Source organism: Petromyzon marinus, chromosome 4 (assembly GCF_048934315.1).
Source record: "Petromyzon marinus isolate PM22_M1 ecotype Great Lakes invasive population chromosome 4, UKy_Petmar_22M1.pri1.0, whole genome shotgun sequence".
NCBI lineage: Eukaryota > Metazoa > Chordata > Hyperoartia > Petromyzontiformes > Petromyzontidae > Petromyzon > Petromyzon marinus.
The window spans coordinates 16,639,822-16,666,800 of NC_133670.1; the positions used below are offsets into that span (position 1 = coordinate 16,639,822).

The following is a 26,979-nucleotide window of genomic DNA, read 5'->3' on the forward strand; positions in this document are numbered from 1 at the left end:
CGGAACACTCATGTCGACAGTATCAGTGTAATGTCAACAATAACAACACACGAGTGATCGTTCTTAAATGTGCCACTCATCAGCGTTCATTGTTGGGTCTTTACACATGGCAATAATCCTATTTCTAGCCCAAGCTGGTAACGCAATTCACACGTTCTGTTTTGCCGCAGAAATCAGGGCTGTTTCACGGATTGTCTCCCCCCCCCACACACACACACATCAGTACATGCGGTGCCAGAGATAAACGCTTCACCCCCAACTCTGCCAGTGCTCCTGAAGCCAGTCTGTGCAGAGACAGACATTATCCATGCGCGCGCCTCACCGACAGTAGAAGCGAGCCCATCGTGAACGAGAAGTTCCAGTATCATCATAATCCATTGTCTGCCCACTGCTAGATGTAGGCCTCGCTAGGCCGTCGCAATCCCTCGTGGTCCAGTGACGCCACAATTCATCGCGCTCGTGCATTAAACTGATCTGGCCACGAGTAGCGGTCATCATCATCCTCTCTGCCACGTGCTCTCATTCCCCTTAGCTGGCATTCCACTGCAAATCTTGTCAATCGCCCATCATCACTTGTAGCGATGTTTTCTTCTCAGCACGTTCACTTTTTGATGAGTGGCAAAATATATTTTAAAAACCTTAAATACATTTAAAGCGTACGTGAAACAGAGTGCAGGCGAAGCCTTCGTACCCCAACAATGCGCTGTTCCGCGTGTGTGTTTAGCACTCTCCAAAGTAGTCATGCGCATATTGATCAATGTAGATATATGGTCATTCAAAAGGGTAATTTTCCCTCTGAAATAAAAAAAACATGTGGTTTCGAAGAAAGCGATAAGTTGTAACCCTGCTCTGTTTCTTCTAGAGGAGCGCGACCACAGCAATCGTGTGCTCCCTTAATCCATGTCACAATGTCCCATTTCCCGGAGAGGTTGATTTGAGGACGGCAGTGTAATTACGATGGGACGTGTGATGGTCGCATCAGAATCGCTTTGAAACGAAACGCTGCAAAATTACTTTTTGAGGCACCCAAACAAAAATGAACGGAAATTGCAATGTGATAAGCAAATTCGGCAGGGGAAGAATGCATGGAGAACATTTCACTGCTTTGCCGTGAAAGGTTGAAGTCATTTTTACGTGCCAGTATGTTCTTCATTATTTGCGTGGATGTTTGAAAATTTACATTCTGTGAATGCACGCGATATTATCTATTTGAGCATTTTCATCAATTGCCACCATCTCCCTTTGAATTTCAATACGCGCATTTATATGACCACTGATCGGCATCGGCTCCTTCAACAACGTCTTCGTGCGAGTCGCAACAGTTGGTGGCAACAGTTGGTCGCTCATTGAGATTCACAACCCACCGTGACACTTTTCCATCGCTTAAACACAGCCGTGCACCGTTGTTGTTATTATTATTGTTGTATGAGCATTCATAAAAAAATATTATTATTGTATGAGCATTCATAAAATAATAATGCACAGACCTTTGTCGATCTACTAATGGACGTGCTGATACGACGTGGCCTCCCCATGTCGTATCTGTCATGGGGGTTGTTTAACCATACTTCACCACGTTCGTCAGTGTGGGTTGATGAAGTGGGGGGAGGGGGGGGGCTGCCCAGGGCCCATTCAGATATAACTCGACACTGATGCTCAGGATTCGAGCGCAGGTACCGAGTTCATAGCTAACCACTGCGCCACTGATGTGCATGCCAATCAGCCGGATTATAATATATATAAAAGAGCTAATAACACGGAAGCTCTAATGTGATAGGCGTTTTTTTCAGTAATAAAAACCGCTTTTATAGCACAATGCGTTATACATCATTGTAAGCATCGGTAATTATTCACTTAAAGCTTTCGCGACTGCAGGAATTAATATTCTTTGGGTCTTTCGGTAAAGTCACGTAGATAGGTATTTTTTTGTTATTTTCTTTGAACCTATCTACATGACTTTACCGAAATCATCGATAATCTCCATCGTTTGTCATCCGCCAATGATCTGCTCTTCAGTCGTGACTACAAACCAGTGATGCACAAATGTCAACGGGAATCACTAGGCCGCTTCACAGTGAACACGAACCCTCTACAATTCCTATTCTGTAAGAGTAAAATATATAGTTGTTAACGTTACGAACCAATCACGTGTCGTTGATATATGGATATATTAAACTGTAGTGGCTCTTGCCACTGAAACGTGGAATTACCACCACTGACTCATATCAGGGCCACAACAATAAACGTGCCCGATGATGCTTGTATGCTTGCAAGGACAACGACTTTTGGCACGAAGATAGACGTGCATTTACGTTGCAACCCTTTGTACAGGAAAGCCTCACCGAGTATCAAGACATTTTCAGGAGGGTCCTGCGTTGATGGCCATGTATGGCCATATCCGTGCGTGACTTATTGGACCTATACAGGGGGAAATATTTATGCAGGCCCAAGTTTCATACATTTTTATTCAATCTGATATAATGGCAAAAATGAATGCGTTACATTCATTCGGTTGAATAATTACGACATGAAGGCGAAGTTTAAGATTACGACTAACAATCAATCGGTTACCAAGCTCTTTTTGTGTATTTCGCACTCAAACAACGTGGCCGTCCTTCTCACACTCAGAGCGAAAATAAATAGCTACATTTCCGTGGTGCTATGATTTAAACACTGGGATTTGTGTAATCCGGTCGCCAGTTCGATCTTTTGGCGCTGCAGTTGAAATGTTATGCATGTTTCTTAGATCGTTCGCCTCTGTCTACCCAGCCTGTAACCTTCCAATGCTAGACAATGCCTCCTCCTTCCTAACACATTTGTCAATAATACTGCCTTAAAAAGAAAACTATATATTCGGCGATATTTCTGCCAATGGCCCTTCTTCATAGCACATTATTGACGCACCATTTGTGCGCAATATTGAGCAAAGGTTCATAATTACTCTTGGAGCGTGTGATCCATACGGGAAAAGTCATCCTGTGAAAAATTGAACGTTATGTAAACGCATGCCCCCAGTTACTGGCTCATGAACACGGACAAATTCGACCGCACAGTCGGTGCAACTGGAGGGCACACGACGCATCATTCAGCGTGTCAATGAAGGTATCATCCATCACTAAAGGTTATTTATATAATGAGACAGACGTTTGAACTGCGTGGTTGAAATGCTTTTCTTTTTTAACCGCGTAAAGATTGAGTGATCTTTAAACAACACATAAGAGGAGCATTTGAACTAATCACGCTAGAAATATTGGCGAGCATGTGGGACTCTCTCGGATCTCGACGCGATGTGGGTCGTCAAGTCACGGCAGACAAGTGGAGGTTTAGAGCGCTTTCCAGAAAACACAGAACGTTGGGCCAACGTTGGGCCAAACGTTCCAACTACATGCAAATGTTGGTACAACGTTGGTTACTGGCATAATACTCATGGTACATTTTTTTTTACTGTGTGTGTGCCTGTGCGTTGTTTGAATGACATAGGTCAATTTGTTGTCCAATTATAATTCTATATTAATGGATGAAACATTTATGGACACTCTGTACAATACAATACTTCTTGCACTTAGGGTATTTAGCGTATACATGCAACTGCATCTCAAGACACACTCAGCACGTATCTGTGAGGCTCGTGCTAGGATGTGGGTTTGAGCTGCTGCTGCTGCTGCTAGAGTTGTTACAGCGATGGAGAAACCTATAGCACGAAGATCCGACACGCCCTGCGACGTCATTTTATACGGGCGGTGTCCACACAAAGTTCAAGTTGATTTTGTTTAACCAGATAAGAGCTCGAGAGACCAGCATCGTCTCATTTTACATGAGGTCTACCACTTCGAAACGGCCCGTTAACGATATGTATCCATCACTGCCAGCATATTCATCGCACTATGAGAGGGACACAACAGACATTCTAAATTGGCAACTCTCTAAGTTCGAAAAAAATCTAACGCTCTAATTATATATTCGCGTTGTTGTGTGATGAAGCTAAGGTGTGTGTGCGTTAATGTGTGACCCTCCGAAGACTCGCGAAGGACGCTACTGGGCAGTTGGAGGCAGTCGCCTTTCAACCAAAACGGTGGTCAGAGGAGCGATGCTCACAACAACGAGCGGAGCACCGGGCGGATAAAATAGAGCAAGTTGGCACTGTAGGGAGCACAGCTGGTGCATCTGCAAGTCATCTCAGTCAGTCAACCTATGGCACCTGGGTCTGTCCCGTGACCTTCTGTCAGCGAGACTCCGACACTTCAAGTGGCCTCAATGTGCACCTGGCCTGGCACCAGCAGCGTGGTGACGTCACCGCCACTTAGGGGTCGAATGGAGTCTGTGGTGGGTTGTCCCTCTGAAGGAATGTGAAAGTCATCTTCGGCCATCTGTAAGAAGAGATTCCTCAACGCTGGGTAATAGGGTCTCTAACGCAGCCATCGTTGCCATGGATCGCTCCACGACACACCACCCAGGTGTTTTCATTACAGCGCCAATGAAGCCGGGAGGCCTGGGCAAGGGCGTATCTCATCTCCGACTGAGCCACCGCATTTGCCGTGCCATGAAGTGACTTTGTACGAACGCACGTGCGCTCCTTATTCCAATTTAATAGCGAAACGATGCTAAACGTCTCTGCGGTATATACGATATTTGCTCGTGGGAATGTGCTCCGTGAAATGCGATCTTATCATCTTAGAGGAGGGATAGCAACCCAAACTCGATCTGTGTGCCAGAACCATACATCGTTTAGAAAAAAAAGGCTGCTCCAGCCTCACCCCTTGCGAATGACCGCGTTAGATTTTTTTCGCGTTTACAAACCTTCACCCTGAGATTGATGATTTATGAGGCGCTCAAGTTCCAATGTGATATTTGTGTTGAAACCCTTAACCACAAAAGTGTCTTGGGATTCTTAGATGTGTATATCCTCTAATTCACCACACCGGTCAGTGCGGGTTGGTGACGGAGCCGTGGGTATTTTGCCGAACCAGATAGCACTAGTCAAGGGTATTATTGGCCGTGCCTGGAAATCGAAATCTGCTCACCGAGTTCAAAGGGCAGTAACTACTCATCCACCGCTACACCCAAACCATTATTTATATTGCGAGTTAAATCGCATTATTGTCTCCGTCTAAATACAAACGCAAAGTGCGTACACATTGCGCAACCCAGATGTTGGGTAAACACGGAAGGCCCGCACCGTGGTGGATGTATGTTAAAACTTCTTTCGTACCGTACGTAGCCAGCCGTGCTAATCGGAGGTGTGGGGGAAGGACAGCAAACTAAACACAAAAATTTGTTATAAAGAAATTAGCTTTCAATCTAGATTTAAAAGGACATATCTCCAGCAGCTTCCTAATATCGGAAGGCAGAGCGTTCCAGACGGCCGCGGAAGTGGTTCACCGTGATACACCCAGCCCTGCAGAAACGACGGCAGTGATGAAGCGTCGCTGGCAATGGACCCTGGTGCAAATAATGGAATAGAGCCTCATGTCCAATCCCCACCCCACCACCACATCTTTGTAGCCAGGCGCCTGCTGTGTCGCTCTGGTGCTGTTGCATCGCATGCACTCTCGATAGCTTCGCCACCACTCCGACGGCCGGGACGCCTCGCATCAATCGACCACGCAGCTCAGCGTGCGCGTCTGAGTACGGAGCGTGAAACCGCGTCAATGGGGCCGCCAGAGACAGGGCGTGCAGGCCACTTAATCCCCAGAACGAGTTGCTCCATACCCCAAATCAATATCCCGGACCCAGCGCTTGAGTTGCGCGGCGCGGTCGCAGCTGCGCTCAGGAATGCAGCCCGCCCTGTCGGCTTGCGCTGTGTCATCTTCTTCTTCTCCTCCTCCACCTCGGAGCTGAGCACGGCCCCGTGTTCATCTTGATCCCACCCACCTACCCACATCTCTAGCACCCCCCCCACCTCCCACCCAGCTCTCAATTGCTCTTTTTGTCCGCTCCGGTCACTGCTCCCACCGCTGCCCGCTCTCGGGAGCAACTTCGCTCCTCGTGTTGCCTCGCACGCTGAGAGCTCCTCGCTCGCTGAGAGCTCCTCGCTCTCCCCCGCGCTCTTCCTTGCGACGATGGGACACGGCGCGCTCCGCTGCAGGGCTCAGGTCGCGGTGGTGGCCGCGCTGACGCTGATGTGGCTGGCGCCGCTAATTAAAGGTACGGGGACCTGGAGGGCGGCGATGTGAAGTTGAGCGGAGTGGAGGGGTTTGGTGCGGTTCGCGGAGGGCGCAGTGTTGCCATCGTAACGATTCTGTCGCTATATCCGGCGATTCATTCGGTTCCCTGCGTAACAACATTCTACTAAAGCCACTACGTTCATGTGTGTTCTATTTGTTGCAGGGATGATCCCGTTGAGACAGTTACCATGGTGTTTTACAAAGTAGACGCGTGGTGCGTGAGCACAGAAATAACAAAACAAAGGCAAAATACATCAATATTTCAGAACACGAGTACAGGGTCCCTCTAGAATATCGTACAATTAACAAACGAGGTATTTAACGTAACACAGGTATAAATAAACAATGCGCATGTAATATAAGAGCAAGAGGCGCCGGGGGAAAAAAGTTATGGACATTGTTAAGTAAGTTTGCAAAGTAAGCGGATTTCTGGGACAAGGGCATTTCCCGCACCTCCGACTCGCGCGTTTGGCTACGTAAAGTGCAAAAGAAGTGCAACATAACACATTATGTAGCTTTAGGAGCGGTTCTATGATTGTATTAAGGATGCTTCATCACTTACTATGTTTAATACAGTACTTGGCAATGTGTATATTGTCACAATTGCAGATATTATATATTAAATTTATTTCGCACCGTACGTACAGTAGCCAACCGTGCTAAAGGTATGTGATAAGGATGTGATAAAAAAAAATCTGCATATGTTTATTATTTTTAATGATACGATTCCAGGTGAGTATGAAGAATCACGTAACAAGCTACGTGTACTTTCATAATCAAGGTTTTTGGGTTAGATCGCTACATTTATAATTATAAATGTTGTGAATTCACTCTTCAAACACACCGGTGGGCTGAAGAAGTAACTTATTGGAGTTTTGTTAACGTGACACATTTTTTTACTGATTGGCCGTGTCGGGTAGTGGAGGGTTGCGACACATTTAGACTAACCCAAAAACCTTTATTATGAATAATACTGGTCGCGCAAGTCCACGTGTTACGTGAACTTTGTTTAATAGTTGGTACATTGTCTCGTAATCATTGTCACGACCTTCTGATCTGCCTCTCCTGGACATCTGTGAAAAAAGAGCTTCATAGCTATAATCGGATTCCTCCGGCAGTCTAAATAAATATTCTGATTCTTACTTTAGCCGTCCTATCAAGCTTGGCAACGCCTGGACGGGGCGGGCGGTGAGTGAAGAAGCGATGGAAGTTGGAGTTGGTGGTTGGGCCGAGCTGTTGGTTGTTGTATCGCGACGCGGCACAGACGACACTTGTGCCAATGCCAAAAGCGGTGATACATTAAAAACCCTCTTGATTTCCAGAGGGACGCCCCTGCGGATTCGTGTGGCGTAAATAACGCGTTCATTTTACTCGTTACCCCTAGGGAGTGGGTGCTTGGGCTTGTGAGCGCGCACCCGCAACAGCATCGCTCTTTCGCGTGGACTGCGTGTGCACGTTAAAGTCACGAAAAAATACCAGTGACATTTCATAGTTAAGCCCCCCCCCCCACCTCGCACCCCCTTCCGCACCGCCCTCAAGCAAAATTAAGTTTCCATTTGAACTCCAAAGACAAATATCCCCCGTATAGGGGGAACAAACTGTTGGGGCAAGTGCTGATAGCGAGCGCCTATGAAGGTCTGCACAACGCCATGAAGGGGTGGGTGGCCAGCACCACGCCCGGCCGCCTTTTTCTCCGCAGTGGCGATGTTTACACACCGCACTAGATATTCATTTGAGGCTGAGTCGACCATAACACGCGTGCACACATACAAAGACAAAAATCCTCCGTATAGATTGAACAGACTGTTGGGGCAAGTGCTGTTAGCGAGCACCTATACAACAACAACCGCCATTCGCCACTAAGTGGCGGTGACGTCACCACGACGACGCTTATGCCAGGCCATGTGCACCTTGAGGCCACGTCAAATGTCGAACGCCCGCTGGCAGGAGGTCACGGGGCAGACCCAGGTGCCACTGGTCGACTGACTGAGATGACTGGCTGATACATCACCTGTGCCCCCTACTGTGCCAATCTGCTGTGCTTTAGCCACCCGGCGCTCCGCTCGTTGTTGTGAGCGTCGCTCCTCCGCCCTCCGTTGTTGTTGGAGGGCGACTGCCTCCAACTGCCCAGTAGCGTCCTTCACGAGCCTCCTCCACAGAGGCCGATCTTGACACCGCTGGTACCAGTCATCGGCAAGTCCACTCAGCTCCACATCCTCCTGTAACACATCACTCCATCTCTTCTCTAGCCCGTGCCGCGCCCGTTTAGCCCCCTCGATCCGGCCGAACAAAAGCTGTTTCGGCATGCGGTGGCTGGGCATGCGGGCTACATGACCCAGCCAACGCAGCTTTGCCTGCCGGAGGAGCTCACCGATGGGACCTTGCCCAGATCTTTCAAAGATTTGTGAGCTCCTCACACAATCCAGCCTGGTTAAACCCAGGATGGATCGTAGGCAGGCTAGCCTAAATGTTTCTAACCGGCGAAGATGTTCCATTTGGGGGGTCCACGTTTCGCAAGCGTAGAGAAGGGAGGGAATGACCGTGGACGAGAAGATCTGAAGCTTAGTGCGGAGCGACAGACCAGGTAGCTTCCACACAGCGTTACGTAACCGATGAAAAGGTATTGCCGCTCGACCGATTCGGAGTGAGACCTCTGCTGTTAAACTGGAGCCGGTCATAAGCACACTGCCCAGGTATGGGAAACGCTCCACTCTCTCCACAACTGCCCCATCACCGATTGGGAGTTGTGTGGGTGGAGTTCCGATGGTACAAAATACCCAGGTAGGTGCTTAGTTTTGGTGGGGCTGATGGTAAGGCCCCATCTCTTAGTGGCACGCTCCAGTCTCAGCAGCAGCATTTCCAACTCCTCCTCTGAATGAGCAGCTATTACCAAGTCATTGGCACACATAACGTGGTTGAGCAATAGGGAGCCATCCTTTGACCGCACACGGGCATCGATCAGCCTCCCATCATATCTGTACCAAATGGAGATTCCCCCGGTACAGCTATTGAAGGCTTCACGAACTACGTGGTCAAAATAGATGTTTTATAATGTGGGAGTCAGAGGACATCCCTGTAGCACCCCAAGGTGTACAGGGAATGGCTCTGACTCCCGGCCATGTAGTTTTACCCGGGCCCGCTCACCATCATGAAGGTCCTTAATGATCGTGAGCAGAGGGTCAGGGACTCCAAAAGCACGAAGAACAACCCAGAGCCCAGGCCTACTGATGGTATCATAGGCCTTAACCAGGTCAATAAAGCAGAGATGTAGGTCTTGCTGGAATTCCCTACACCTCTGCTGTAGCAGATGGACAGAAAATATGGCATCTGTGCAGGACCGCCCTTTCCTGAAACCGCATTGGGGCTCCGCAAGCCTCTCCTCAGCGTGCCTGGCAAGGCGATGTTGAATAATCCTTGCCAGGACCTTTCCCGGCACACTGAGGAGTGAGATGCCCCTGTAGTTGTTACAGTCTGTGCGGTCCCCCTTCTTAAAGAGGGGGGTCACCAGGGCATCCTTCTAATCCTGCGGAACCCGTCCAGTGGTCCAGACTGTTGTTATGATGTCATGTAGGGCAGTCTGTGCACAAACGCCACCCTCCCTCAGCATTTCGCTTGGGAGGTCATCTCTGCCCGGTGCCTTTCCTGGTCTCAGACTCCGGATCGCGTTCAGTACTTCCTCAACAGATGGTACCTCAGCCAGCCACTCGCAGGGGGTGACTTCTTCCTATATTTGAGGCACTGCAGCCTCAGCAGGGTCATCCCCACTTTGTGCCATGATGTTTTCCTGGCTGAGGGATTTCCCCTCCCCCAGGACCTCACAGAAATGCTCAGCAAATCTGCAAACCTGTTCCTGGGGGTCGGAGATTGGATCACCTATACATAACACGCATACTCGCACATATATGCACATTACACCGTTAAAAACGCGGTAGGACGGACAGCTTACGATTACTGTGTATGGATGTATGAAACACTTTCGCCTTAACTTGAGAGGAATCTCAATATTACACCGGGAATTGCGGAACCTATCTGGAACATTTAGGAATCTCTATATTGAAGAATCTCAATATTACTCAATCTCAATATTACTCAATTTCAATCAACACCAATCTGGAACATTGAGGAATGTCAATATCTCAATATTACTCAATTGCAATATTGAGCAACCTCAATATTACGTCTGCAATTGCGGAACCAATCTGGAACAGCCCTGATGGGCGATTGCAGGACTCGATGTGTCTGTCATTCTCTTTGGGTGTGCGGGCAGAGGGCTCTGCGTGAGTTCAAGGGAGGAGTGTGGTTCATAGTGCCCCGTTCAGGGTCCGGGTGAGCGTGGGTTTTTATTTTCTCGAAATGCATTGCTCTGACCTTTCAAATGTCCAGACGCCTATTTTGACATGAGGGCGCTGTGTACGGTATGTTGCATACGAAAGGTGATGACGCAGTGGTTTGTACACTGTGCTATCAACACAGCGAACCAGATTTCGATTCCTTGTCTCATTTAACATCAGTGACGAGTGCTACATGTCCCCCTCCCACCTCATCCCCACCCACCCTTCACCATCTCGCACCTACCAGTGTGGTGAAGTATTGTAAAACTTCAATCCCAGTAACAAGCACGACGTGGAGAGAGGCCTTTCTCCAGCAGTGGGTTGAAACGTCGCTTTGATTTGCTATTATTTACATTAGGCCACCTTATGAGTCGCGTAAATTACATAAAACAAAGTAAGGTACTTACATTACATTTAACTGATATTACATTGAAATGTGGTGTACAGCACTTGAGTGCATACACATCGAATAAACTGTATACGTTTTACTTGATATATTAAAATGACAAACTGGCATTGACTTTAAGGGTGCGCATACAAATATTTAATTCAATTATAAACAGCGCATCTGCTATACATAGGTGTGAATTATACACATATACAAGGCGTTTTTATTTTCAATCCACTGCTGGATGATGGCCTCACCACACCTTGGGGACCATGAGGGATATATGACCATACTTCACCATTCCGGCCAGTCTGGGTTGGTTGAAGGTGAGGTCGCGGGTAGGAGTGGAGGAATCCAGAACTAAAGTGTTTTTTTGCACAGCCCTCTACGCTTGTCTTCCTAGGCATGGCAGTCACCCATCCAAGCATTATCCATGTTCAAATCTTGCTCGCTTCGGGGATCTATTTAGTTCTAGGCGACTTTCATTTTTACCTCCCCAATGCGCATCAGCGTTCAGATTGCATTGCCACTGTGAATCGTGTATAGCTTGCGTACACGTAGCAGCACTATTATTTGAAAGATTGCCAAGTAGCTGTCACTGTCGCAGCCTTTAGGCATTAAGAGATAAGGCTTACCCACTGCGCGGCTATCATATGTACCTTCTTGACCCGTGGAAGAACAAAGTACAGCACTGCAGTTGAGTATAGCTATCATTCAAGTGAGGGATTCATTTCCCACTTGATATTTTCCGGGTCGCTGGTAGACTCGTAGAGTTGGCACGTGACTGACTAATTAGGCACGGCCACACTGAGAGGTATACTGGATGTGGAATGCCGAGTACCGGGAAAATTGACAGTGTCATCGTCCCAGAGTCCCAGACAGACCCGGCTGAAAATTAAGCCCCACTGCAAATATAATTTAATGAAATGGTGAAGAAAAGGCCCTCTGACAATTGTTTGTCGCACACTGACTACAATATATTTTGAAAGTTGCTGTACTTGATGCTCTGAAGAAATGTGTTTCCTGCATCAATTCAACAACAAAAAACTGTATCTCAAAATCACGACACCTGGTATGATAACTGTGATGATGACATTTCATCAGATAAGTCTATCCCTCAACAGTCAATCTGATGCTAAGAAAGATCGCTTTCGCTGATGAAAGGGGTGGTGACCGGTGGTCAAGACTAACGTCAGAGGGGCAGCCACAAGCGAAATACACGCGAGAGGATGCTGACCGCTGAGATGGAGTGATGAATTCAGCTTGGGTGGATTGTTCCTTTGATAGATCGCGACGGCTTGGGCAGGCCTTCATCCAGCAGTGAAACGATCAAGGCTGATGATGACTTTGGTTCGTCATCACCACCTATTAAACCGATGACATGATTCTATGCCATTTAAATTTCTGGTCAAATCAGGACAAGCATATTATCATGCCATCCATCTCACCAAGGTCTCCCTATCTGCATTATTGGCCTCATTTTATCTCTCCTTCCCTTTGGGTTGTGCCACGTGGTTATCTGAAATGAACATGGGTGCCCTCTCTCATCGATCGTTCGGAAGACATTTCGAGTTAAACTCGGATTTATTTTGGCCTCAATGAAAAACTTACATAAAGACACCCTTAGCAACAGCAACAGCACCTTACCAGAAATAACTAAAATGAAAGTTGTGATAATTAACACCCGCATTATTTTGGCATGAATGTACCTGCATTGGAAATATTAAAAGGCATGGTATCAACACACACACAAATATCCACCGTGAAACTTCAATAACTAAGTGTGCAACGTATAATTGATAGTATGTTACACCGCAGGGAATGGTGATGCTCAGTGTTTTATTATCAGTGTTTTATATTTGGATGTTTTTTTCTCCTTCCGGTTTTTTTTCATTTCCATCTGAAAAATACTCCCGGTCTCGCAAGAGCGCCGTTGTTTTTAAAATATGATGGAGCCAAGTTTTGGTATTGCCCGTCCACCAGACATCACACTCGGCAGGGCAATCCGTGGCTACGGAGCTCAGAGAAATGGCTTGTCAATCATTAGGTTACAACAAGGAACGATTGTGAAATTCCAAAACCACGACAAAAAACCCCCAATCCATTCACTCTGCAGTTCTGTTTTGAAAACTACAAAAAGACACGCGACTTCTTTTATGCTGGAAAAAAACTGAAGAAAAAACTCCATCGTGAAGAAAGCATTTTTTGAGCCGCTGCACTATAAACAGCAGCCACGGTCTTTTAAAAAAAACACACGCACAGTTCCATGGGTGTTCGTTCAACAGTGGCCTAACTATCGAGAGGGTGCAGGCAGTGCAACTGCCATCGCTCGAGGCCCGCGGGCCGGTTTCAACTGCCGCGCCGAGAGATCAAACCGGCCAGTATGCTCGAACCATAACAACCGCGGCAGCATCCCCTGCCACCACGGAACCTTCCTTCCCTGTGTGTGCGCTCTGGCTGCCGCGTGAAGCAGCCCTAGACATCTGCTCGTTGGCGGAAAACGAAGGCGGGGGTGGCAGCCCGTGCTGTCGGCGCTGCGAGCGCGCGTGGCCCCTGGGTGGGCGGCAGGGATTCCCCGCCGGCGTGAGACAGCTGGCCCCTTCTGTCCCGCCGGCTGAGTGAGCGCTGCTGTGCCCAAGCCCCCTGCGGCACCCTCGGTCCTCGTGGAGGGACAAAGCCCTGGCGAGGGCCGCCCGTGGGCAATGCTTGTCATTACTGTGGCATCAGCAGCAGTAGCAGCAGCGGCGCTTGTATGTACGCTGTATGCATGTTGAACTTCTTTCGCGCAGTTTATAGCCAACCGTGCTGATGGAAGGTGCGGGGAAAGGACAACAAACAAAACACAAAATGCTGTTCTAAAGGAATACATTTTCAATCAAGATTTAAAAGTACATAGCTCCAGTGGCTTCATAATATCGGAAAGAAGAGCGTTCCAGACGGCCGCAGAGCACATCTGAAAGTGCACGATGCAGTGACCATCTTTGTTCAATGGCTAGTTTGGAGCATAGTTCTAGGAATTACTTTGGCACCCAACCACATCCATCTCGCCTTATTTTCGCATAACCCTAATTTTCAAACGTGTTTGTAAAATAATTAGAAATTTGGATACATCATAATTGCAATTATTGTGGATAGGTCTACCTTGTAGTCTCGCGGTAGTGACTTACGCCTATAATGAAGCCCTCCTAGCAGCGTTACAGAAATTATCGAGTGAGAAACGAATCCCTGATCATCAGCCGTGATGAAAATAATGATAATTACTACATTTATATATAGCGAATGAGCAATCAATCATACTTGTATTTACAGTACACTTATCGCTGAGTATAAAGAGGGCATGTGATTCATGTGGAAGAAGTATAAACAAGCCAAAAAATAATGAATATATCTTCGAAGAAGAATTGATTGCTACCAGCCTTCAAGTCGTCGCCATATCTCACGTTTCTGTAATGCAAGACTCGATCTAGCACATGCACACGTGCTGATTTAATCGATGTATATCATCATCGGTTGGTCATGATACTTCTTAGCAGTCTAAGAAATAACATAATAGAAGCATCCCAACAATGTAACCATCCTCTTTTATAAACGTATGACTCACCCTGTCGTCCGTGAACTTTTCTGATTGCTTTAATAGCAATCACTTACAGACCTTTGCCATTCCGTGGCTAATGGCAGGCCTCCCCGACGTGCCTGTCATTGGCATTATTTGAATAGACAATACAGGTCAGTAGGGGTTGATGATGGGGGTGGCGGGAGGGGGGGGGGGTATCGGTTCAGATATAACTCGCTAATGTTAGCCACGGCCAGGAATCGAACTCAGATAATCGGATGTATTGTCCAATGACGTTGCACCACTGCTCCAATCAACTTTATATAGACGCTCTAAACATACCCCAGTCGGCGCGTGTAACATGGCAATCCCTTGTTAATGCGCTGTTGGACGAGGGCGTATAGACGCCCTGCAGGTCCTGTAGCTCATTTGACCGCTCTTGACCACACACACACACTTGGTAGCGCTTGTTGATTAAGCTGGACATCATAGACATGGTAGTACAACGGATTTGGCTGCACCGTCCTCTGCTGGCCGCCACCCACGCCTGCAGTCTTATGGCCCTATAACACCCGTCACGCATGCTGGTCGTGGCTCAGCCACTGCTTAGCTCACGAGGACGAGGTCTGGAACAGTGGCTGGATGATGTGGTCATTTATACTTCGGTGGGTGGGTGGGAAAGAAATATGCATACACACACATCAAATGAACATCCATCTCTTATACATTTTTTTTTAAATAAAGACAAAGAGCCCCTCCCTCCGAGTAGCATCTATGAAGGCCGGAACGACACATAAGGGGCCGGGTGGCCAACACCACGCCCGGTCGCCTTTGTCTCCCTCGTGGCGATGTTTTACACTCAGCACTCAGGTACTCATTCGACCTAGGGGAGGTCCAAGACCAGTTCAGATCATTTTAATCGTCACTAGTGTTTAAGGTGAGCAGGAATGGAACCTGGATTGCCGGGTTCGTATCGCAGCGCGCTAACAGCAACACTACCGCTCTGATCAAAAAATGGTTAAACACAGCCGTAAAAAAAACCGGTCAAATTCATACACACCTACTGAAACACATATACTTGGATAAAATGAAAAGCTAATTGGTTCATGGACCTGGAAGCTGCTACTTTCATTATAGCTGCGTGAGCTATACACTGAGTCACGGTGTCTTTGCACAATGTGGATGACAATATGTGCGGTGTCATAGGTGCGTGATTTGCAGTGCAAATTAAGTCCGCAGCTCTGGACCTCTGCGTGTGTGCTGCAGTGCTGCACACATTAATAAGGTCGCAATTGTAGAACTCTGCGTGTGTGCTGCTGCACGCATTCTTAATGGTGCACCGGGGAAGGAGAGCGGCTTTCCCTGATGATTGCGGCGTGTTTTATTATTAATAGGCAAACGAACACTTTTGTAATTGGATGCACGCTTAATTGAAAAACAATAGAAAACTTAACCCGGCGTAGGCAGCATACTTTCACAGCTCATCCTGCAGTATTGTACCAATGTACAGGATCGCATTGCACCCGGGGTGTAATCAGGATAGCTTCGATAGCACGCAACAGAGGCTATGGTATGTGCAGTATATGTATCATGCACTACAGCAGGAAAGCCTTAGCCGCGAAAAAAACTGCTCCCAACGTTATTGTTTTGTTAGCTTTATTGAACAACAACAATGAACTGCAAGGTGCAATCATCTTCACTGTATCCAAGACATTGGGAAAGGTGAGAGGCAAGACGCGAATAGGCACCGGACATTACATGTCAGAAAATCCCAACGTAGTCATATGTAGGAGGGGCATATTTGATGCAAAAAGTTAAAGAAAAAATCCTAATTTGTCTTTTTTTATGAATAAGAGTTCCTTAGCTGTGACACAGCAGGCTTCCCACTGCGCTATGACCTCAACCACCTAAGTTCGATTACAGCGAATGACTATAACATGAATTGGAAGTGATATCTGAACCCCTTCAAACAAACCACATTGACCAGTGTGGTGCAGTATGGTCAAGCAACCCATATAACATGGGGAAAGGCATCATCCAGCAGTGAATTGACCGAACGCAGATGCACCACATACACACTGCCGCCTCCTGTCTTATGCCATTACCGACGATAATGTTGCGCTCTCATACTAAATAAAAACTATTTTTATTTTACCAGGGCCCACTGAGCTATATAGCTCTTTTTTTTAGAAGCGACCTGGCCACAAATGATAGCTCAACGAAGTGGCTTATCGTGTGAAAATTTCTAGCAGCCAAATACTCCGAACGCGTGCTTCTGAATGGGGAGGGAAAACCCGCAGGACTCGGAGAAAAAGCCACAAGACCAAGGGGAGAACATCCAAATATACAGCTGCAGGCGTCAGGGTCGAGATCGAACCAACGACCTCCTGTATACCAGGCGAGGTAGTTAACATCTGGCCACTGTGCTTGCAGCCCATCTTACCCGAGTGAATGTGAGATTGCATTCTGTGCTCTGGTAACCCGTAATTTTACACAAGCGAGAGTGAGAAAGTACACCGCCAGTTTTTTTCCGGTCGCCCTATCCGATGAGAGCGATCAAATACTATGTGCGATTCTCAGAGACACTAAATAATATAATCCCATTCCTCTAGAATTACTGTCAGCTGTGCCCCTATGATAGGGAAGGGTATGCCACTCTTCAGAGGTATGGGGTGCTCTCCTTTCCTTCTCACCTCATCTATGCCAACCGTGTCGCGATGTATTTATTTCAATTGTGCCTCTCGTTCGCCTGTCTGATTCTTCAGCTGGTGTACGTCTCGTATCGAGTAATTATCGAATCAAGAAGGCGTCCTGTTCTTACGCGGTGCTAAATGGATCGTTACATCCCAGGACCATGAGAGATGCCAACGGTTTTGGGAGTGGATTATGGCTGATGAAAATGATGATGAACATACACATGAACCCAGAAATCTGAGTTGAATTCGCAGCCGTGACTCACATCAGTGGAGAGTTACATATTTATTCATCGTCCCTGGGACTTCCCCCGTTTACCATCCCACACTGACCAGCGTGGTGAAGTATGGTCAAATAACCTTAATGACCGACATGCATGGGGATGCCTTCATCCAGCACTGGATTGACAAAGGGATTCAAATGATCATTGTTATTTTACATATATAAAAAAAAAACATGTTTCAAATTCTGTCTTTTGTTTTGTGTGTAGCCCTCTGCTATCCACCGTGCTACAATGGAGGTACCTGCTTGAACAGTAACCGGTGTGCTTGTTCCAAGGGATACGTGGGTGCGCGATGCACCATCGGTATGTGTATTTCCTATATCTTACCATCCACCGACACGTGTGCACATTTCATAAAAAAAAAATTTGGAGTTTGTGCCATCTGCATTTCATAAAAAACAACAATGTTTAGTTTTACATACAGCGACGTTCATGCAAATTACGCCTCACAATCGGCATGGAACTGCAGACGAGCTGGAAGAGACAGCAGCCTGCGGGAGGTGACCTGGTGCATTCATAAATTGCCCAAGCTCTGCAGATCTCAATGTATTAAGATTTTTCAACCAAATAATGAGCGATTATATGTGGCAGATTTAGAGGTCTGGAGGTGTGTGTTTAGCAATGGAAAGTGATAACAAGGTCAATAAGGCAAGATCCTTTGCATGTGACAACCACCTATGGCTCATTTCTGGAAACCCTTACTCTTAAAAAATGTGTTCACGCTGTGTTCACGTGAAAGTGTTTCTACTCCATTGTCAATCAACACTGCAGTGTATGCTGCAAATCCTTTAACATGGTTCCACGTGTAATGACTTTTAACACTTAGTGTGTAATTTGTTCATGGTCTGCCAAATTAGGAAAAACGGGTTGCAGTAAACAAAATATATAACTCTGACCGTCAGTACATCAATTCCATTTGTCGTGTCTTCACATGAAGAAGGTACGCCTACCATCAACTTATTTGAATCACAAGGGGATATTTCAGACTGGTGGATATAAACCCACCATCATTAACAGCGGTCTCTCATACAGCCTTGTTGGGATAAGCACTGTTAGCAATAACATTGCCCATTAAGGTTGGCATGGCTACTTGAGTAGGGGGTGTGGCCAACACCACGCCAAAGGGGCCGCCCATAAATGACGTCACGCACCTGGGGGGGGGGGGGTCAGACATTTGTGACGATGTGTGACGAGGGGCGGGGGGTGAGAAATGTGACGTCACATCAAAATGCGCAACTTTAAATAAATATAGACAACACGTTCCACTTAATTAAATAGACTTGTTAATAAATGTTTTCTCCTACAACATCAGAGTGCAGCGGCACAATAAATACGCACTACAATGACAATAGTTTAAAGCGATTTGAAGCATGGTTTATTTTTTTTTGGGGGGGGGGGGTCACACATTTGTGACAATGACGAGGAGGGGGGTCAAAAATCGTCCAAAATCGCGTGACGTCATTTATGGACGGCCCCAAAGCCGCTTTTGTCGCCCCAATGCTGAGGTTGCATCCACAGCACACAAGGTACTTATTTAAGTCTGAGCCGACATAATTGAGGCCCAGGAAGTCACCGTTGTGACCACATACACACGCACGAACATTCGCCAACGCGTCATCATCGCCACTCCGATCACTTAGCGGCCGATGACAACGACGACGACGATGTCTGGGGCCGCTCTACCCGGTGCAAGGATTCTGCCGACAGCTAAAGGCTCCTCCTCCCGTGTGCCTCTGGCGATGCCCCCCGAACAGCGCTGTGCCGAGATGGCTGCGTCAACGGCGGGCGCTGCGCGGCTCCTGGCGTGTGCACCTGCAGGGACGGCTACTCGGGGCTTCGCTGCCACAAGCGTACGGCCACCATCTGCTGCTGCTGCCTCTCAAATCCCCGCCGTCAACTCTTCGTAGAGAGAGATTGGGGGAGGGGCGGGTGGGGTATCCGTTCGGGATTTCCTCGGCATTTTTTCCCTCTATCCTCTGCATTCTCAAACTGCGGTTTGTGGGCCAGTCTTCCACGGTCCATTCGAATCTCCCATTAGTCGCCATTGAAGTGTAAATTGGACCGTATCGCTGCATTGTATTGCAGGCTGCTGATTTTGTGGTGAAGCGAAAAGTGGGCCGCAGAAAGGTGTATTTACTGGGTTTACGAAACACCTGTCGTAGCCTATAGTTACCTGTGTACTAGAGGGCATCGAAAGAACGGGTTAACTCCTTGGTAGGTCGGTAAGCTGTACAATGTGGTTATTTAGATAAGCATCGTGTCTATCTGTTGATTTGAGAGCTGGAATCGAGACATTCTTCCAAATCAGCTGGCATGCTTGATTTGTCACATCGTGTTCCCTGAGACATCACAAATAGTGGCATCAAATGACTGCATTTTAGCAGAGAGATCCATGTTTAGAAGTCTGTCTCCTTCCTGTTTTATTTCCTCGTAATGATGAATATTTAACATTTTCAGATTCAGGTTAATGTATCAAGATGCGTTAAAATTGTGGGAAAGAAATGTGACCGTTAGTCGTTACACCCTAGTCAATGCAGGTTGGTGAGGAAACTCACCCGACGTGGATGACCACACACCACTTGCACTCAGATGACCCCAACCACTCGGGACTCAAGCAGGTACACGGATAGCACCGGGAGGTCTTCATCCAGCTGTGGATTGATCGTGGTCAATGATGACATGCAATGTTTAAGGTGCAGTAGCGGTGCAATTGTTAGCGCAATGCACTATGAACCCAGCAGCGACTCAAGATTGATTACTGATCACAGATAACATCAGTAGCGAGTGATATCTGAACTAATTCTGGGCACCTACCTGTCCTTCACCAATCCACACTGACCAACGTGGTGAATGATGGTCAAACAACCCCCATGGCAGAAACATCGTGGTGGAGGAATTTATCCAGCAGTGGATCGACAAAGGTCTTCACATTTATATAAAATGTTTAGTGCCAAGAAGATTAGACTACACATTTTACCCAGCAGAATGGCGGTAATTGTTGCACGTGCAAAACGAAATCGTCTCGCAAGTTCACAGTGTCATATTGTGCGTCTTCATTCTTTGTGCCGTCTGCCTTTTGCTCAAGCCAAGTGCGACGTCCCGTGTAGTCACGGCGCTGTGTGTGTCGCACCCGACACGTGCGAGTGCAAGCACGGATCTCACGGGAGGTACTGCGAGAAATGTGAGTGCAGGAGCGGGGACATTAACAGCACTTTGGCAAGCACCGTCACAAACATCAAAGCAGCTCCATTTTATTGACAGGTGTAGTGGCGTAGCATGGTTGGCATGGATCAAGGGGCAAGACAATCAGTGGGGGGCCTCTTATTCAATTCCCCTCCACTATGTAGTCCGGCACCTGGGCCCTTCCAGCCTATGGACTCTGGTGCAGTTGCACAGCCTGCAAACACGACAACTACGCCACTGCACATGCATATCATTGATGAACCCTTCGTACTCTCTTTTGGTGTGCTCAATAATTCTGGTATGCTCCGACAAATCGGTGCATGTGTGAACACGGCTTTAATTTCTCATGGAATATTGCACGGGGCCCTCCAATCACCACCACCACCCTACCCTCCACACTGTCTCGAAGCCCATCTGTATAACCCACGCTGTAATTACACCGACTAATTGTGCAAACACCATCGATCTTAGCGGCCTGAGATAATGTTATTTTGCAGTAATATCATGAATTGGCATGGTTGTTCTCAAGTATCAACTGCTATTCCCCATTGGCACCCAAGGGTAACACTTTAAAGGTAGCCAATTATTACATGGATGTAGCACATATTAAATTGCATTCTGACTGAAACTCCATTGTGCCTGATAAATGGAGAATTTTGGCGAATGTGTGTAGGTAGAAATTGGGGATCATATTAACGTGAGTCTGAGAAGCACAGCGAAGAACCAAACATAATGGATCATATTCTTGGTTCTTTCGGTAAAGTCACATAGAAGGGAAACAATAAAATAATACAAATATAAAACAATACAATTCTCACGACGTTTCGACTGCAACACAAGCAATCATCATCAGGTGTGAAAACCACAACAAGAAAGTTTGAAAAAAGTGGCGGTGTTTTTAATGTTAGCACCACGGAGAGCGATTTGTCAGTTATTCAGATAGACGAGTCCATCTATACTCTTTGGATTTTTTCGGTAAAGTCACGTAGGTAAAATAAAAATAAAAGAAAACAATTAAATCACGACGTTTCGGAGGTAACACAAGCTTCCGTCTTCAGGTGGAACAGTCACAGCAAGATCACTTGATGCAGCGATCTTGCTGTAACTGTATGTACGGATGGAACCAGATCACGGATTTTATGTAATGTGTTTATTCTTGTGTTTATTCAAGATTTTGGAGATCGTTTTTGTGATCCCCGCAATCTAGGGTAAAGTGATGGTTTTGAAAGGCTCCTCAAGAGGATCCTTCTTCATGGTTGGAGTGATAGTTTCGTGGATTGTGTGGTTGGAATAACCATTAGACTTAAGAGCTTGGTGTACGTGCTTGAGTTCACTGGCTATGTGTTCCTGGTCGGATATGCATTGGGCTCTATGGCTCCTCTTTTCCGAACATAGATTGGCTCGTCCATCTGAACAAACTGTCAAATCGCTCTCCGTGGTGCTAACGTTAAAAAACCGCCACTTTGTTCAAATTTTCTTGTGGTTTTCACACCTGATGATGATTGCTTGTGTTGCAGTCGAAACGTCGTGAGAATTTTATTGTTTTATATTTTTATTCTTTTATTGTTTCCCTTCTACGTGACTTCACCGAAAGAACCAATAATATGAATCCCTGCAGTCACGAAAGCTTTAAATCAAAATTCATAATGGATCGTATTAATGCAATTTGCAACACTGAGACTCACACCAATTAATTTACAGCATGGACAAGGGAATACAACAGCCTGAAAAACTAATTTTATTTTTTAAAATATATGGTTTCATTATTTATCAATGTACATTATATATTATTTTTAATTATGTGGTGAAGTGGGGAAGAGTAGTATGACGGTGTTTAGCCTACTGCGTGATGAACCTGGCCACTTGGACTCGATTCTTTGCTACGAATAACATCAGCGGTGAGTAACATCTGGACCAGTTCTACATTGAGCAGTGTGGTGAAGTATGGTCAAACAACCCCCGTTACTGACATGGCACAGGGAGGCCTTCATCCAGCAGTGGATTGACAAAGGGCCGTTAGTTACTATTATCATTGCTGATGCGCAGTACTTGGTTTAATTCTTGTGGTTTAACAAAGTGGGCGTCTTTCTCGAAGGAGGATCTCTGCGTCTCCTGACACTCAAGAGCACTGGTTGCTCTGTTACCGTTTGTGTGTGACCTTTCAGTTAAATGCAGATCCAAGTGCCTTAACGGTGGTGCATGCGTGGGTCCAAATCGCTGCAAGTGTCCACCGAATTATGGCGGTGCTCTATGCCACAAAGGTACGAACTACATTTCGCGAACCTGAGATCACCCCCTTGCGCAAGAAATAAACGGCACATATCACGCGGTCCTGTCTCATCGTCAAAAAAAAACCCTGTTCAAGAAGAATCCTGACATGTTCCTGCCCAGCAACTTCGTGCCGTTGAAAAAATATCGAGCTGGCTATTGTTTATTTAACGACTGTCAAAACTAAATGCAGTGTTTTCTATACACTGATATTCTAGCACCTCATGTTTAAAGTTTTACACGTCTATCTGAGGGCGCCCCCACCATCCCCACCTCCACCCCGTTCTCATTCACAACAAACCTCTCTTGTTTTCCCAAAGCACTCTGTCCGAGTCCCTGCAAGAATGGGGGCAGGTGCTCTGATGGGAGGTGCATTTGCCCTGCTGGGTTTCAGGGTCAAACCTGTGAGAAGAGGTGAGAGCAAACGAAAGATGTCTTTTCATGCAAAACACCTGGCGCAATCAGTAGTGAGCTCCATCCGAGAAGCCTTCTGTTCACCACAAATTTCACTTTGCGACATATCACAAAGAAGTCAAAGTGCCTTCCGACGAAATTGAGCACCCAGTGGCACTCTTATCTCATCTCATCTGTTTGCGCCCTCGAAACTGAGGCAGAAATTCAACACCGCTACGGCAGGGGGTGAGTCTCTCCGTCGGACAACCGCTGTTGACTGCCCACAAAGTGGCACTCATTTTTTCGATCCCAGATGGATGATTAGCTTAGTCAATGTAAGCTAATCAACGCAACGGGCATCCGATTGTGAAATGAACGCTCAACTGCTGCGTCTCTGGGTTGATAGGCGTAGCGGCGCTGGTGGTTCACACTGCGCCTTGAAAACGGCGACCCGAGTTCAATTCCTGGCCACGGCTAAGACCCCGTGGTGAATAAAATCTGATGGGCGGTGGATGCAATGGATGGGGCAGTGGCAGTAAAAAACGCAGGGTAGTATAACGCCCGAATGGGACGTTCGCTGTGGAGACGGAGCAATGAGATGAGCTCACGTGTGGGAACTAGATTAATTGCTGCATCGTGAGCTTATGGAAGATTGGCGACGTGGGGAAGTCTTCATGAAGCAGCGAATCGATCACCGCTGCTGCTCGTCATGATGCTGATGATGATACAGTCATTGAATACGGTATAAATAAAATACTCGTGTCATAATGCGATGGACTCGTCGAGGTTGAGGACGCGCCGCCTCGGCGAACAGGCGTCGGGGTGTAAAAAAAAAAAACTAAAATGTAAACGCATTCATCAAATCAAGAGTGTTCATTTCAGCAATCACCCATAACAGCATCACGGTTGTGTTTAGCACGGCCGGCTACGTACGCTGCGAAAGAAGTTCACCATACATTCGGTAATCAATCTGGTTTCTCGTTGCCCTCATCGGAGCCGCGGCGACGCACGCAAAACGTCGATCGCCGGCGCCGTAAAATGCCCCCCCAACAAAACGCGCCGAGGGCAGAAAGGGACGGACGCAGTGGCGTCGTGGCGTGCCGCCGGTCAAGCGCGGCTCTCTCTCTCTCTGTCTGTGTGTGTGCTGCGTTGTGTGCCCCCCACCCACCCCCTCCACCGCCACAGGCAGTGTGTGATGAGCACTATATCGCAGTCGTTCCGTCGCGGATACAGTCAGCTGAGCAAGCACCGCGTGGCTGTCAGCTGTGGTCCCTGGAGACCCCGCCACGCCTGCTACCAGCTCAAGTCAGGCTTTGCACATGCAAAGGGGGAGAGGAGGAGGGGGGGGGCAGATAACATTCTCGCTGCGCCATACGCACATTTTAATGACATATTCCGACGTTCGGTATTTGGGTGGAGATATGCAAATGTGGTGCCTTTTTCCACGTTGAAACGCACTGCGCGTATAGCCTTACCACATGTGCATTGTGCGAAGTATTTCTTTCGGTAGAATTTTATCAGGCGGCGTGCATTCGGAGCGCGCGTGCGCCCCGGGTTTGATGATTCGCACAAGCACAGTATAGTTAACAAATGTGGGTTACTTTGAAATATAATGAGCCAACTTATCGGTCGGCAACATTATCTAGAGAAAAGGTACCTTATATTTCAGACGGCATTCCAAAAAACGATTTACTAAATAACAAATTGCAAATCAAATCACGTGACTAACGAGCATTGCAGTTTGTTGTGTGTTATATTGCTGTGCACTGCATGTTAACACACTGGCTCGTACGTTTCATTACAGGAAATCCTATAAGATGATCTACAGAACCTTCTACCGCACGGTTTACGTGTGTGGGAAGGACCATTTCTCAGCGGACACAAACATCTGATGCCCTCCCGCTCAATTGCTTCAACACAATGCCTAAACAGCTACCGCTGTAGCCTTTAATAGCCTACAATAATGCATGCTTTTTTGTATCATTGTATTTAGCAAATGCCTTAACATTTTCAAAAGTGCAGTATCATACAGTTTTTTTACCGTTTTTTTATCATTACGGTGCATTTTCAAACATTTCAAATGTGCATGCATTTGAATCACAAGTGCAAAAAGCATATCTCAAAATATTCCGTGTAATTACGGTTAGTGATTCACACACGGTAGCAAATGTGTGTACTGGTGCTATATCTACGGTTGTGAAATTTCAAATAGTGTTACTCAAACGTGTAAATAATGACGATACCAAATGATAATTGGAACAATTATTTACACAACGAAGGGTGTTGGATGTGATCGTCTGTGCACTGTGTTATACGAAATATATCAAAATAACCTATATTAGTGTTGCTTTTAAAAGGGAGTGTACGTTACAGGTTATGTAGCTTTACTGTACAATGTCACCTCTGTTTTCTTGTTTAGACACACAAAATAACCATTGTTATCGTGACAATGTCATAGCATGATGGCTTGTAATCGCCGATGGCTTTTAAATTGCTCATGTTTTATAGTAGACATTCGGTTTGCATTTCATATAGATAACTGACATGATATTCTACGATTATTTGTACTTATTGTAGTAACATGTTTTTTACATGTTTTTTTTACATGTTATTCCCCAAAGCAAGTGTGACTACTGACATTACACCGTGGCATATTCCCGATTGTATGACATGGTTTCTTCATTAACTACATTTTATTAAACTGCTACACTGCACCGATTAATATTGAGGTTAATCTACAACCACTTAATATGAATACATCGATCATAAAGATTATAAATGATCTGTTTGGTTTGTACTGAATTATCTTAATATGACCGCTTGATCAGCGTTTCTTTTATTAGTTTACACCCTCCAGTGGAAAGCGCGTGATAAAAAAAGTAATCTTCTGTTACACTCGAAAGAAACATTTTTGTATTTTTGTCACCAATTTTAATACGGCAGCCACGTGCACAGAAGACAGCGCAGCCAAGGGATCATTGAGTCTGTGTGAAGCTGTGAGGTGTCACCCCCTCGTATGCGTGGTTGGTTTTCTCCCACATGCCAAACACGGGTGAGTGGCATTGGCCAAACATCCCGATGCCTGCGTCTCCTGACAAAGAGTCCTGGAACCCTGAGGCTTTCCTGGATAAAGGGCAATATTGTTACGTATACAATACTACAATTATAGACGATTCATGATTTCAAAAACCCATTGTTGAGTGTAAAGAAATGCGTTTAATCTGCCAAAGCATAAAAAAGCCAATCGGGATCAACACAACTGATTAAAAGGTTTAAAGCTTTCGTGACTGCAGGGATTCATATTCTTGGTTCTTTCGGTAAAGTCACGTAGAAGGGAAACAATAAAAAAATACAAATATAAAACAATAAAATTCTCACGACGTTTCGACTGCAACACAAGCAATCATCGGATCAATCATCTGATCAGATCAATCATCTGATGATGATTGCTTGTGTTGCAGTCGAAACATCGTGAGAATTGTATTGTTTTATATTTTTATTATTTTATTGTTTCCCTTCTACATGACTTTACCGAAAGAACCAAGAATATGATTAAAAGGTGTTTGGAATGCCACCAATTATCTCCGACCACAAAGAGGTTTGTAATAAAAGCCGAAACGAGGACAATACAGTGCAGCAATGGTGAAGGCACCATGGAAGTTAAGCATTTGAAATAATATCTTCTATCATAAACCACAATCTCTCCACTGCTAGTTGTACGC

At 46.3% G+C, this 26,979-nt stretch overlaps 1 protein-coding gene across 1 annotated transcript; it reads left to right on the forward strand.

Annotated features, from left to right (window-relative positions):
• The first annotated feature begins 69 nt into the window (after nucleotides 1-69).
• Nucleotides 70-26,040, forward strand: LOC116938594 (uncharacterized). The gene is made up of 8 exons (XM_032945921.2): nucleotides 70-6,144; nucleotides 17,621-17,716; nucleotides 19,168-19,263; nucleotides 20,499-20,594; nucleotides 22,762-22,857; nucleotides 23,185-23,278; nucleotides 24,443-24,562; nucleotides 25,062-26,040. The coding sequence occupies exons 1-8, from the start codon at nucleotides 6,060-6,062 to the stop codon at nucleotides 25,147-25,149; spliced, it is 771 nt and encodes a 256-aa protein (XP_032801812.1). The 5' UTR covers nucleotides 70-6,059; the 3' UTR covers nucleotides 25,150-26,040.
• The last annotated feature ends 939 nt before the right edge of the window (nucleotides 26,041-26,979 follow it).

Excerpts from the sequence above, each read along its gene's own strand:
- LOC116938594 (XM_032945921.2), top strand. The coding sequence starts at position 6,060 with ATGGGACACGGCGCGCTCCGCTGCAGGGCTCAGGTCGCGGTGGTGGCC. Across the intron at positions 6,145-17,620 it reads GCTGGCGCCGCTAATTAAAG|CCCTCTGCTATCCACCGTGC; the intron begins GTACGGGGACCT and ends TTTTGTGTGTAG. Across the intron at positions 24,563-25,061 it reads CACGCCTGCTACCAGCTCAA|GAAATCCTATAAGATGATCT; the intron begins GTCAGGCTTTGC and ends GTTTCATTACAG.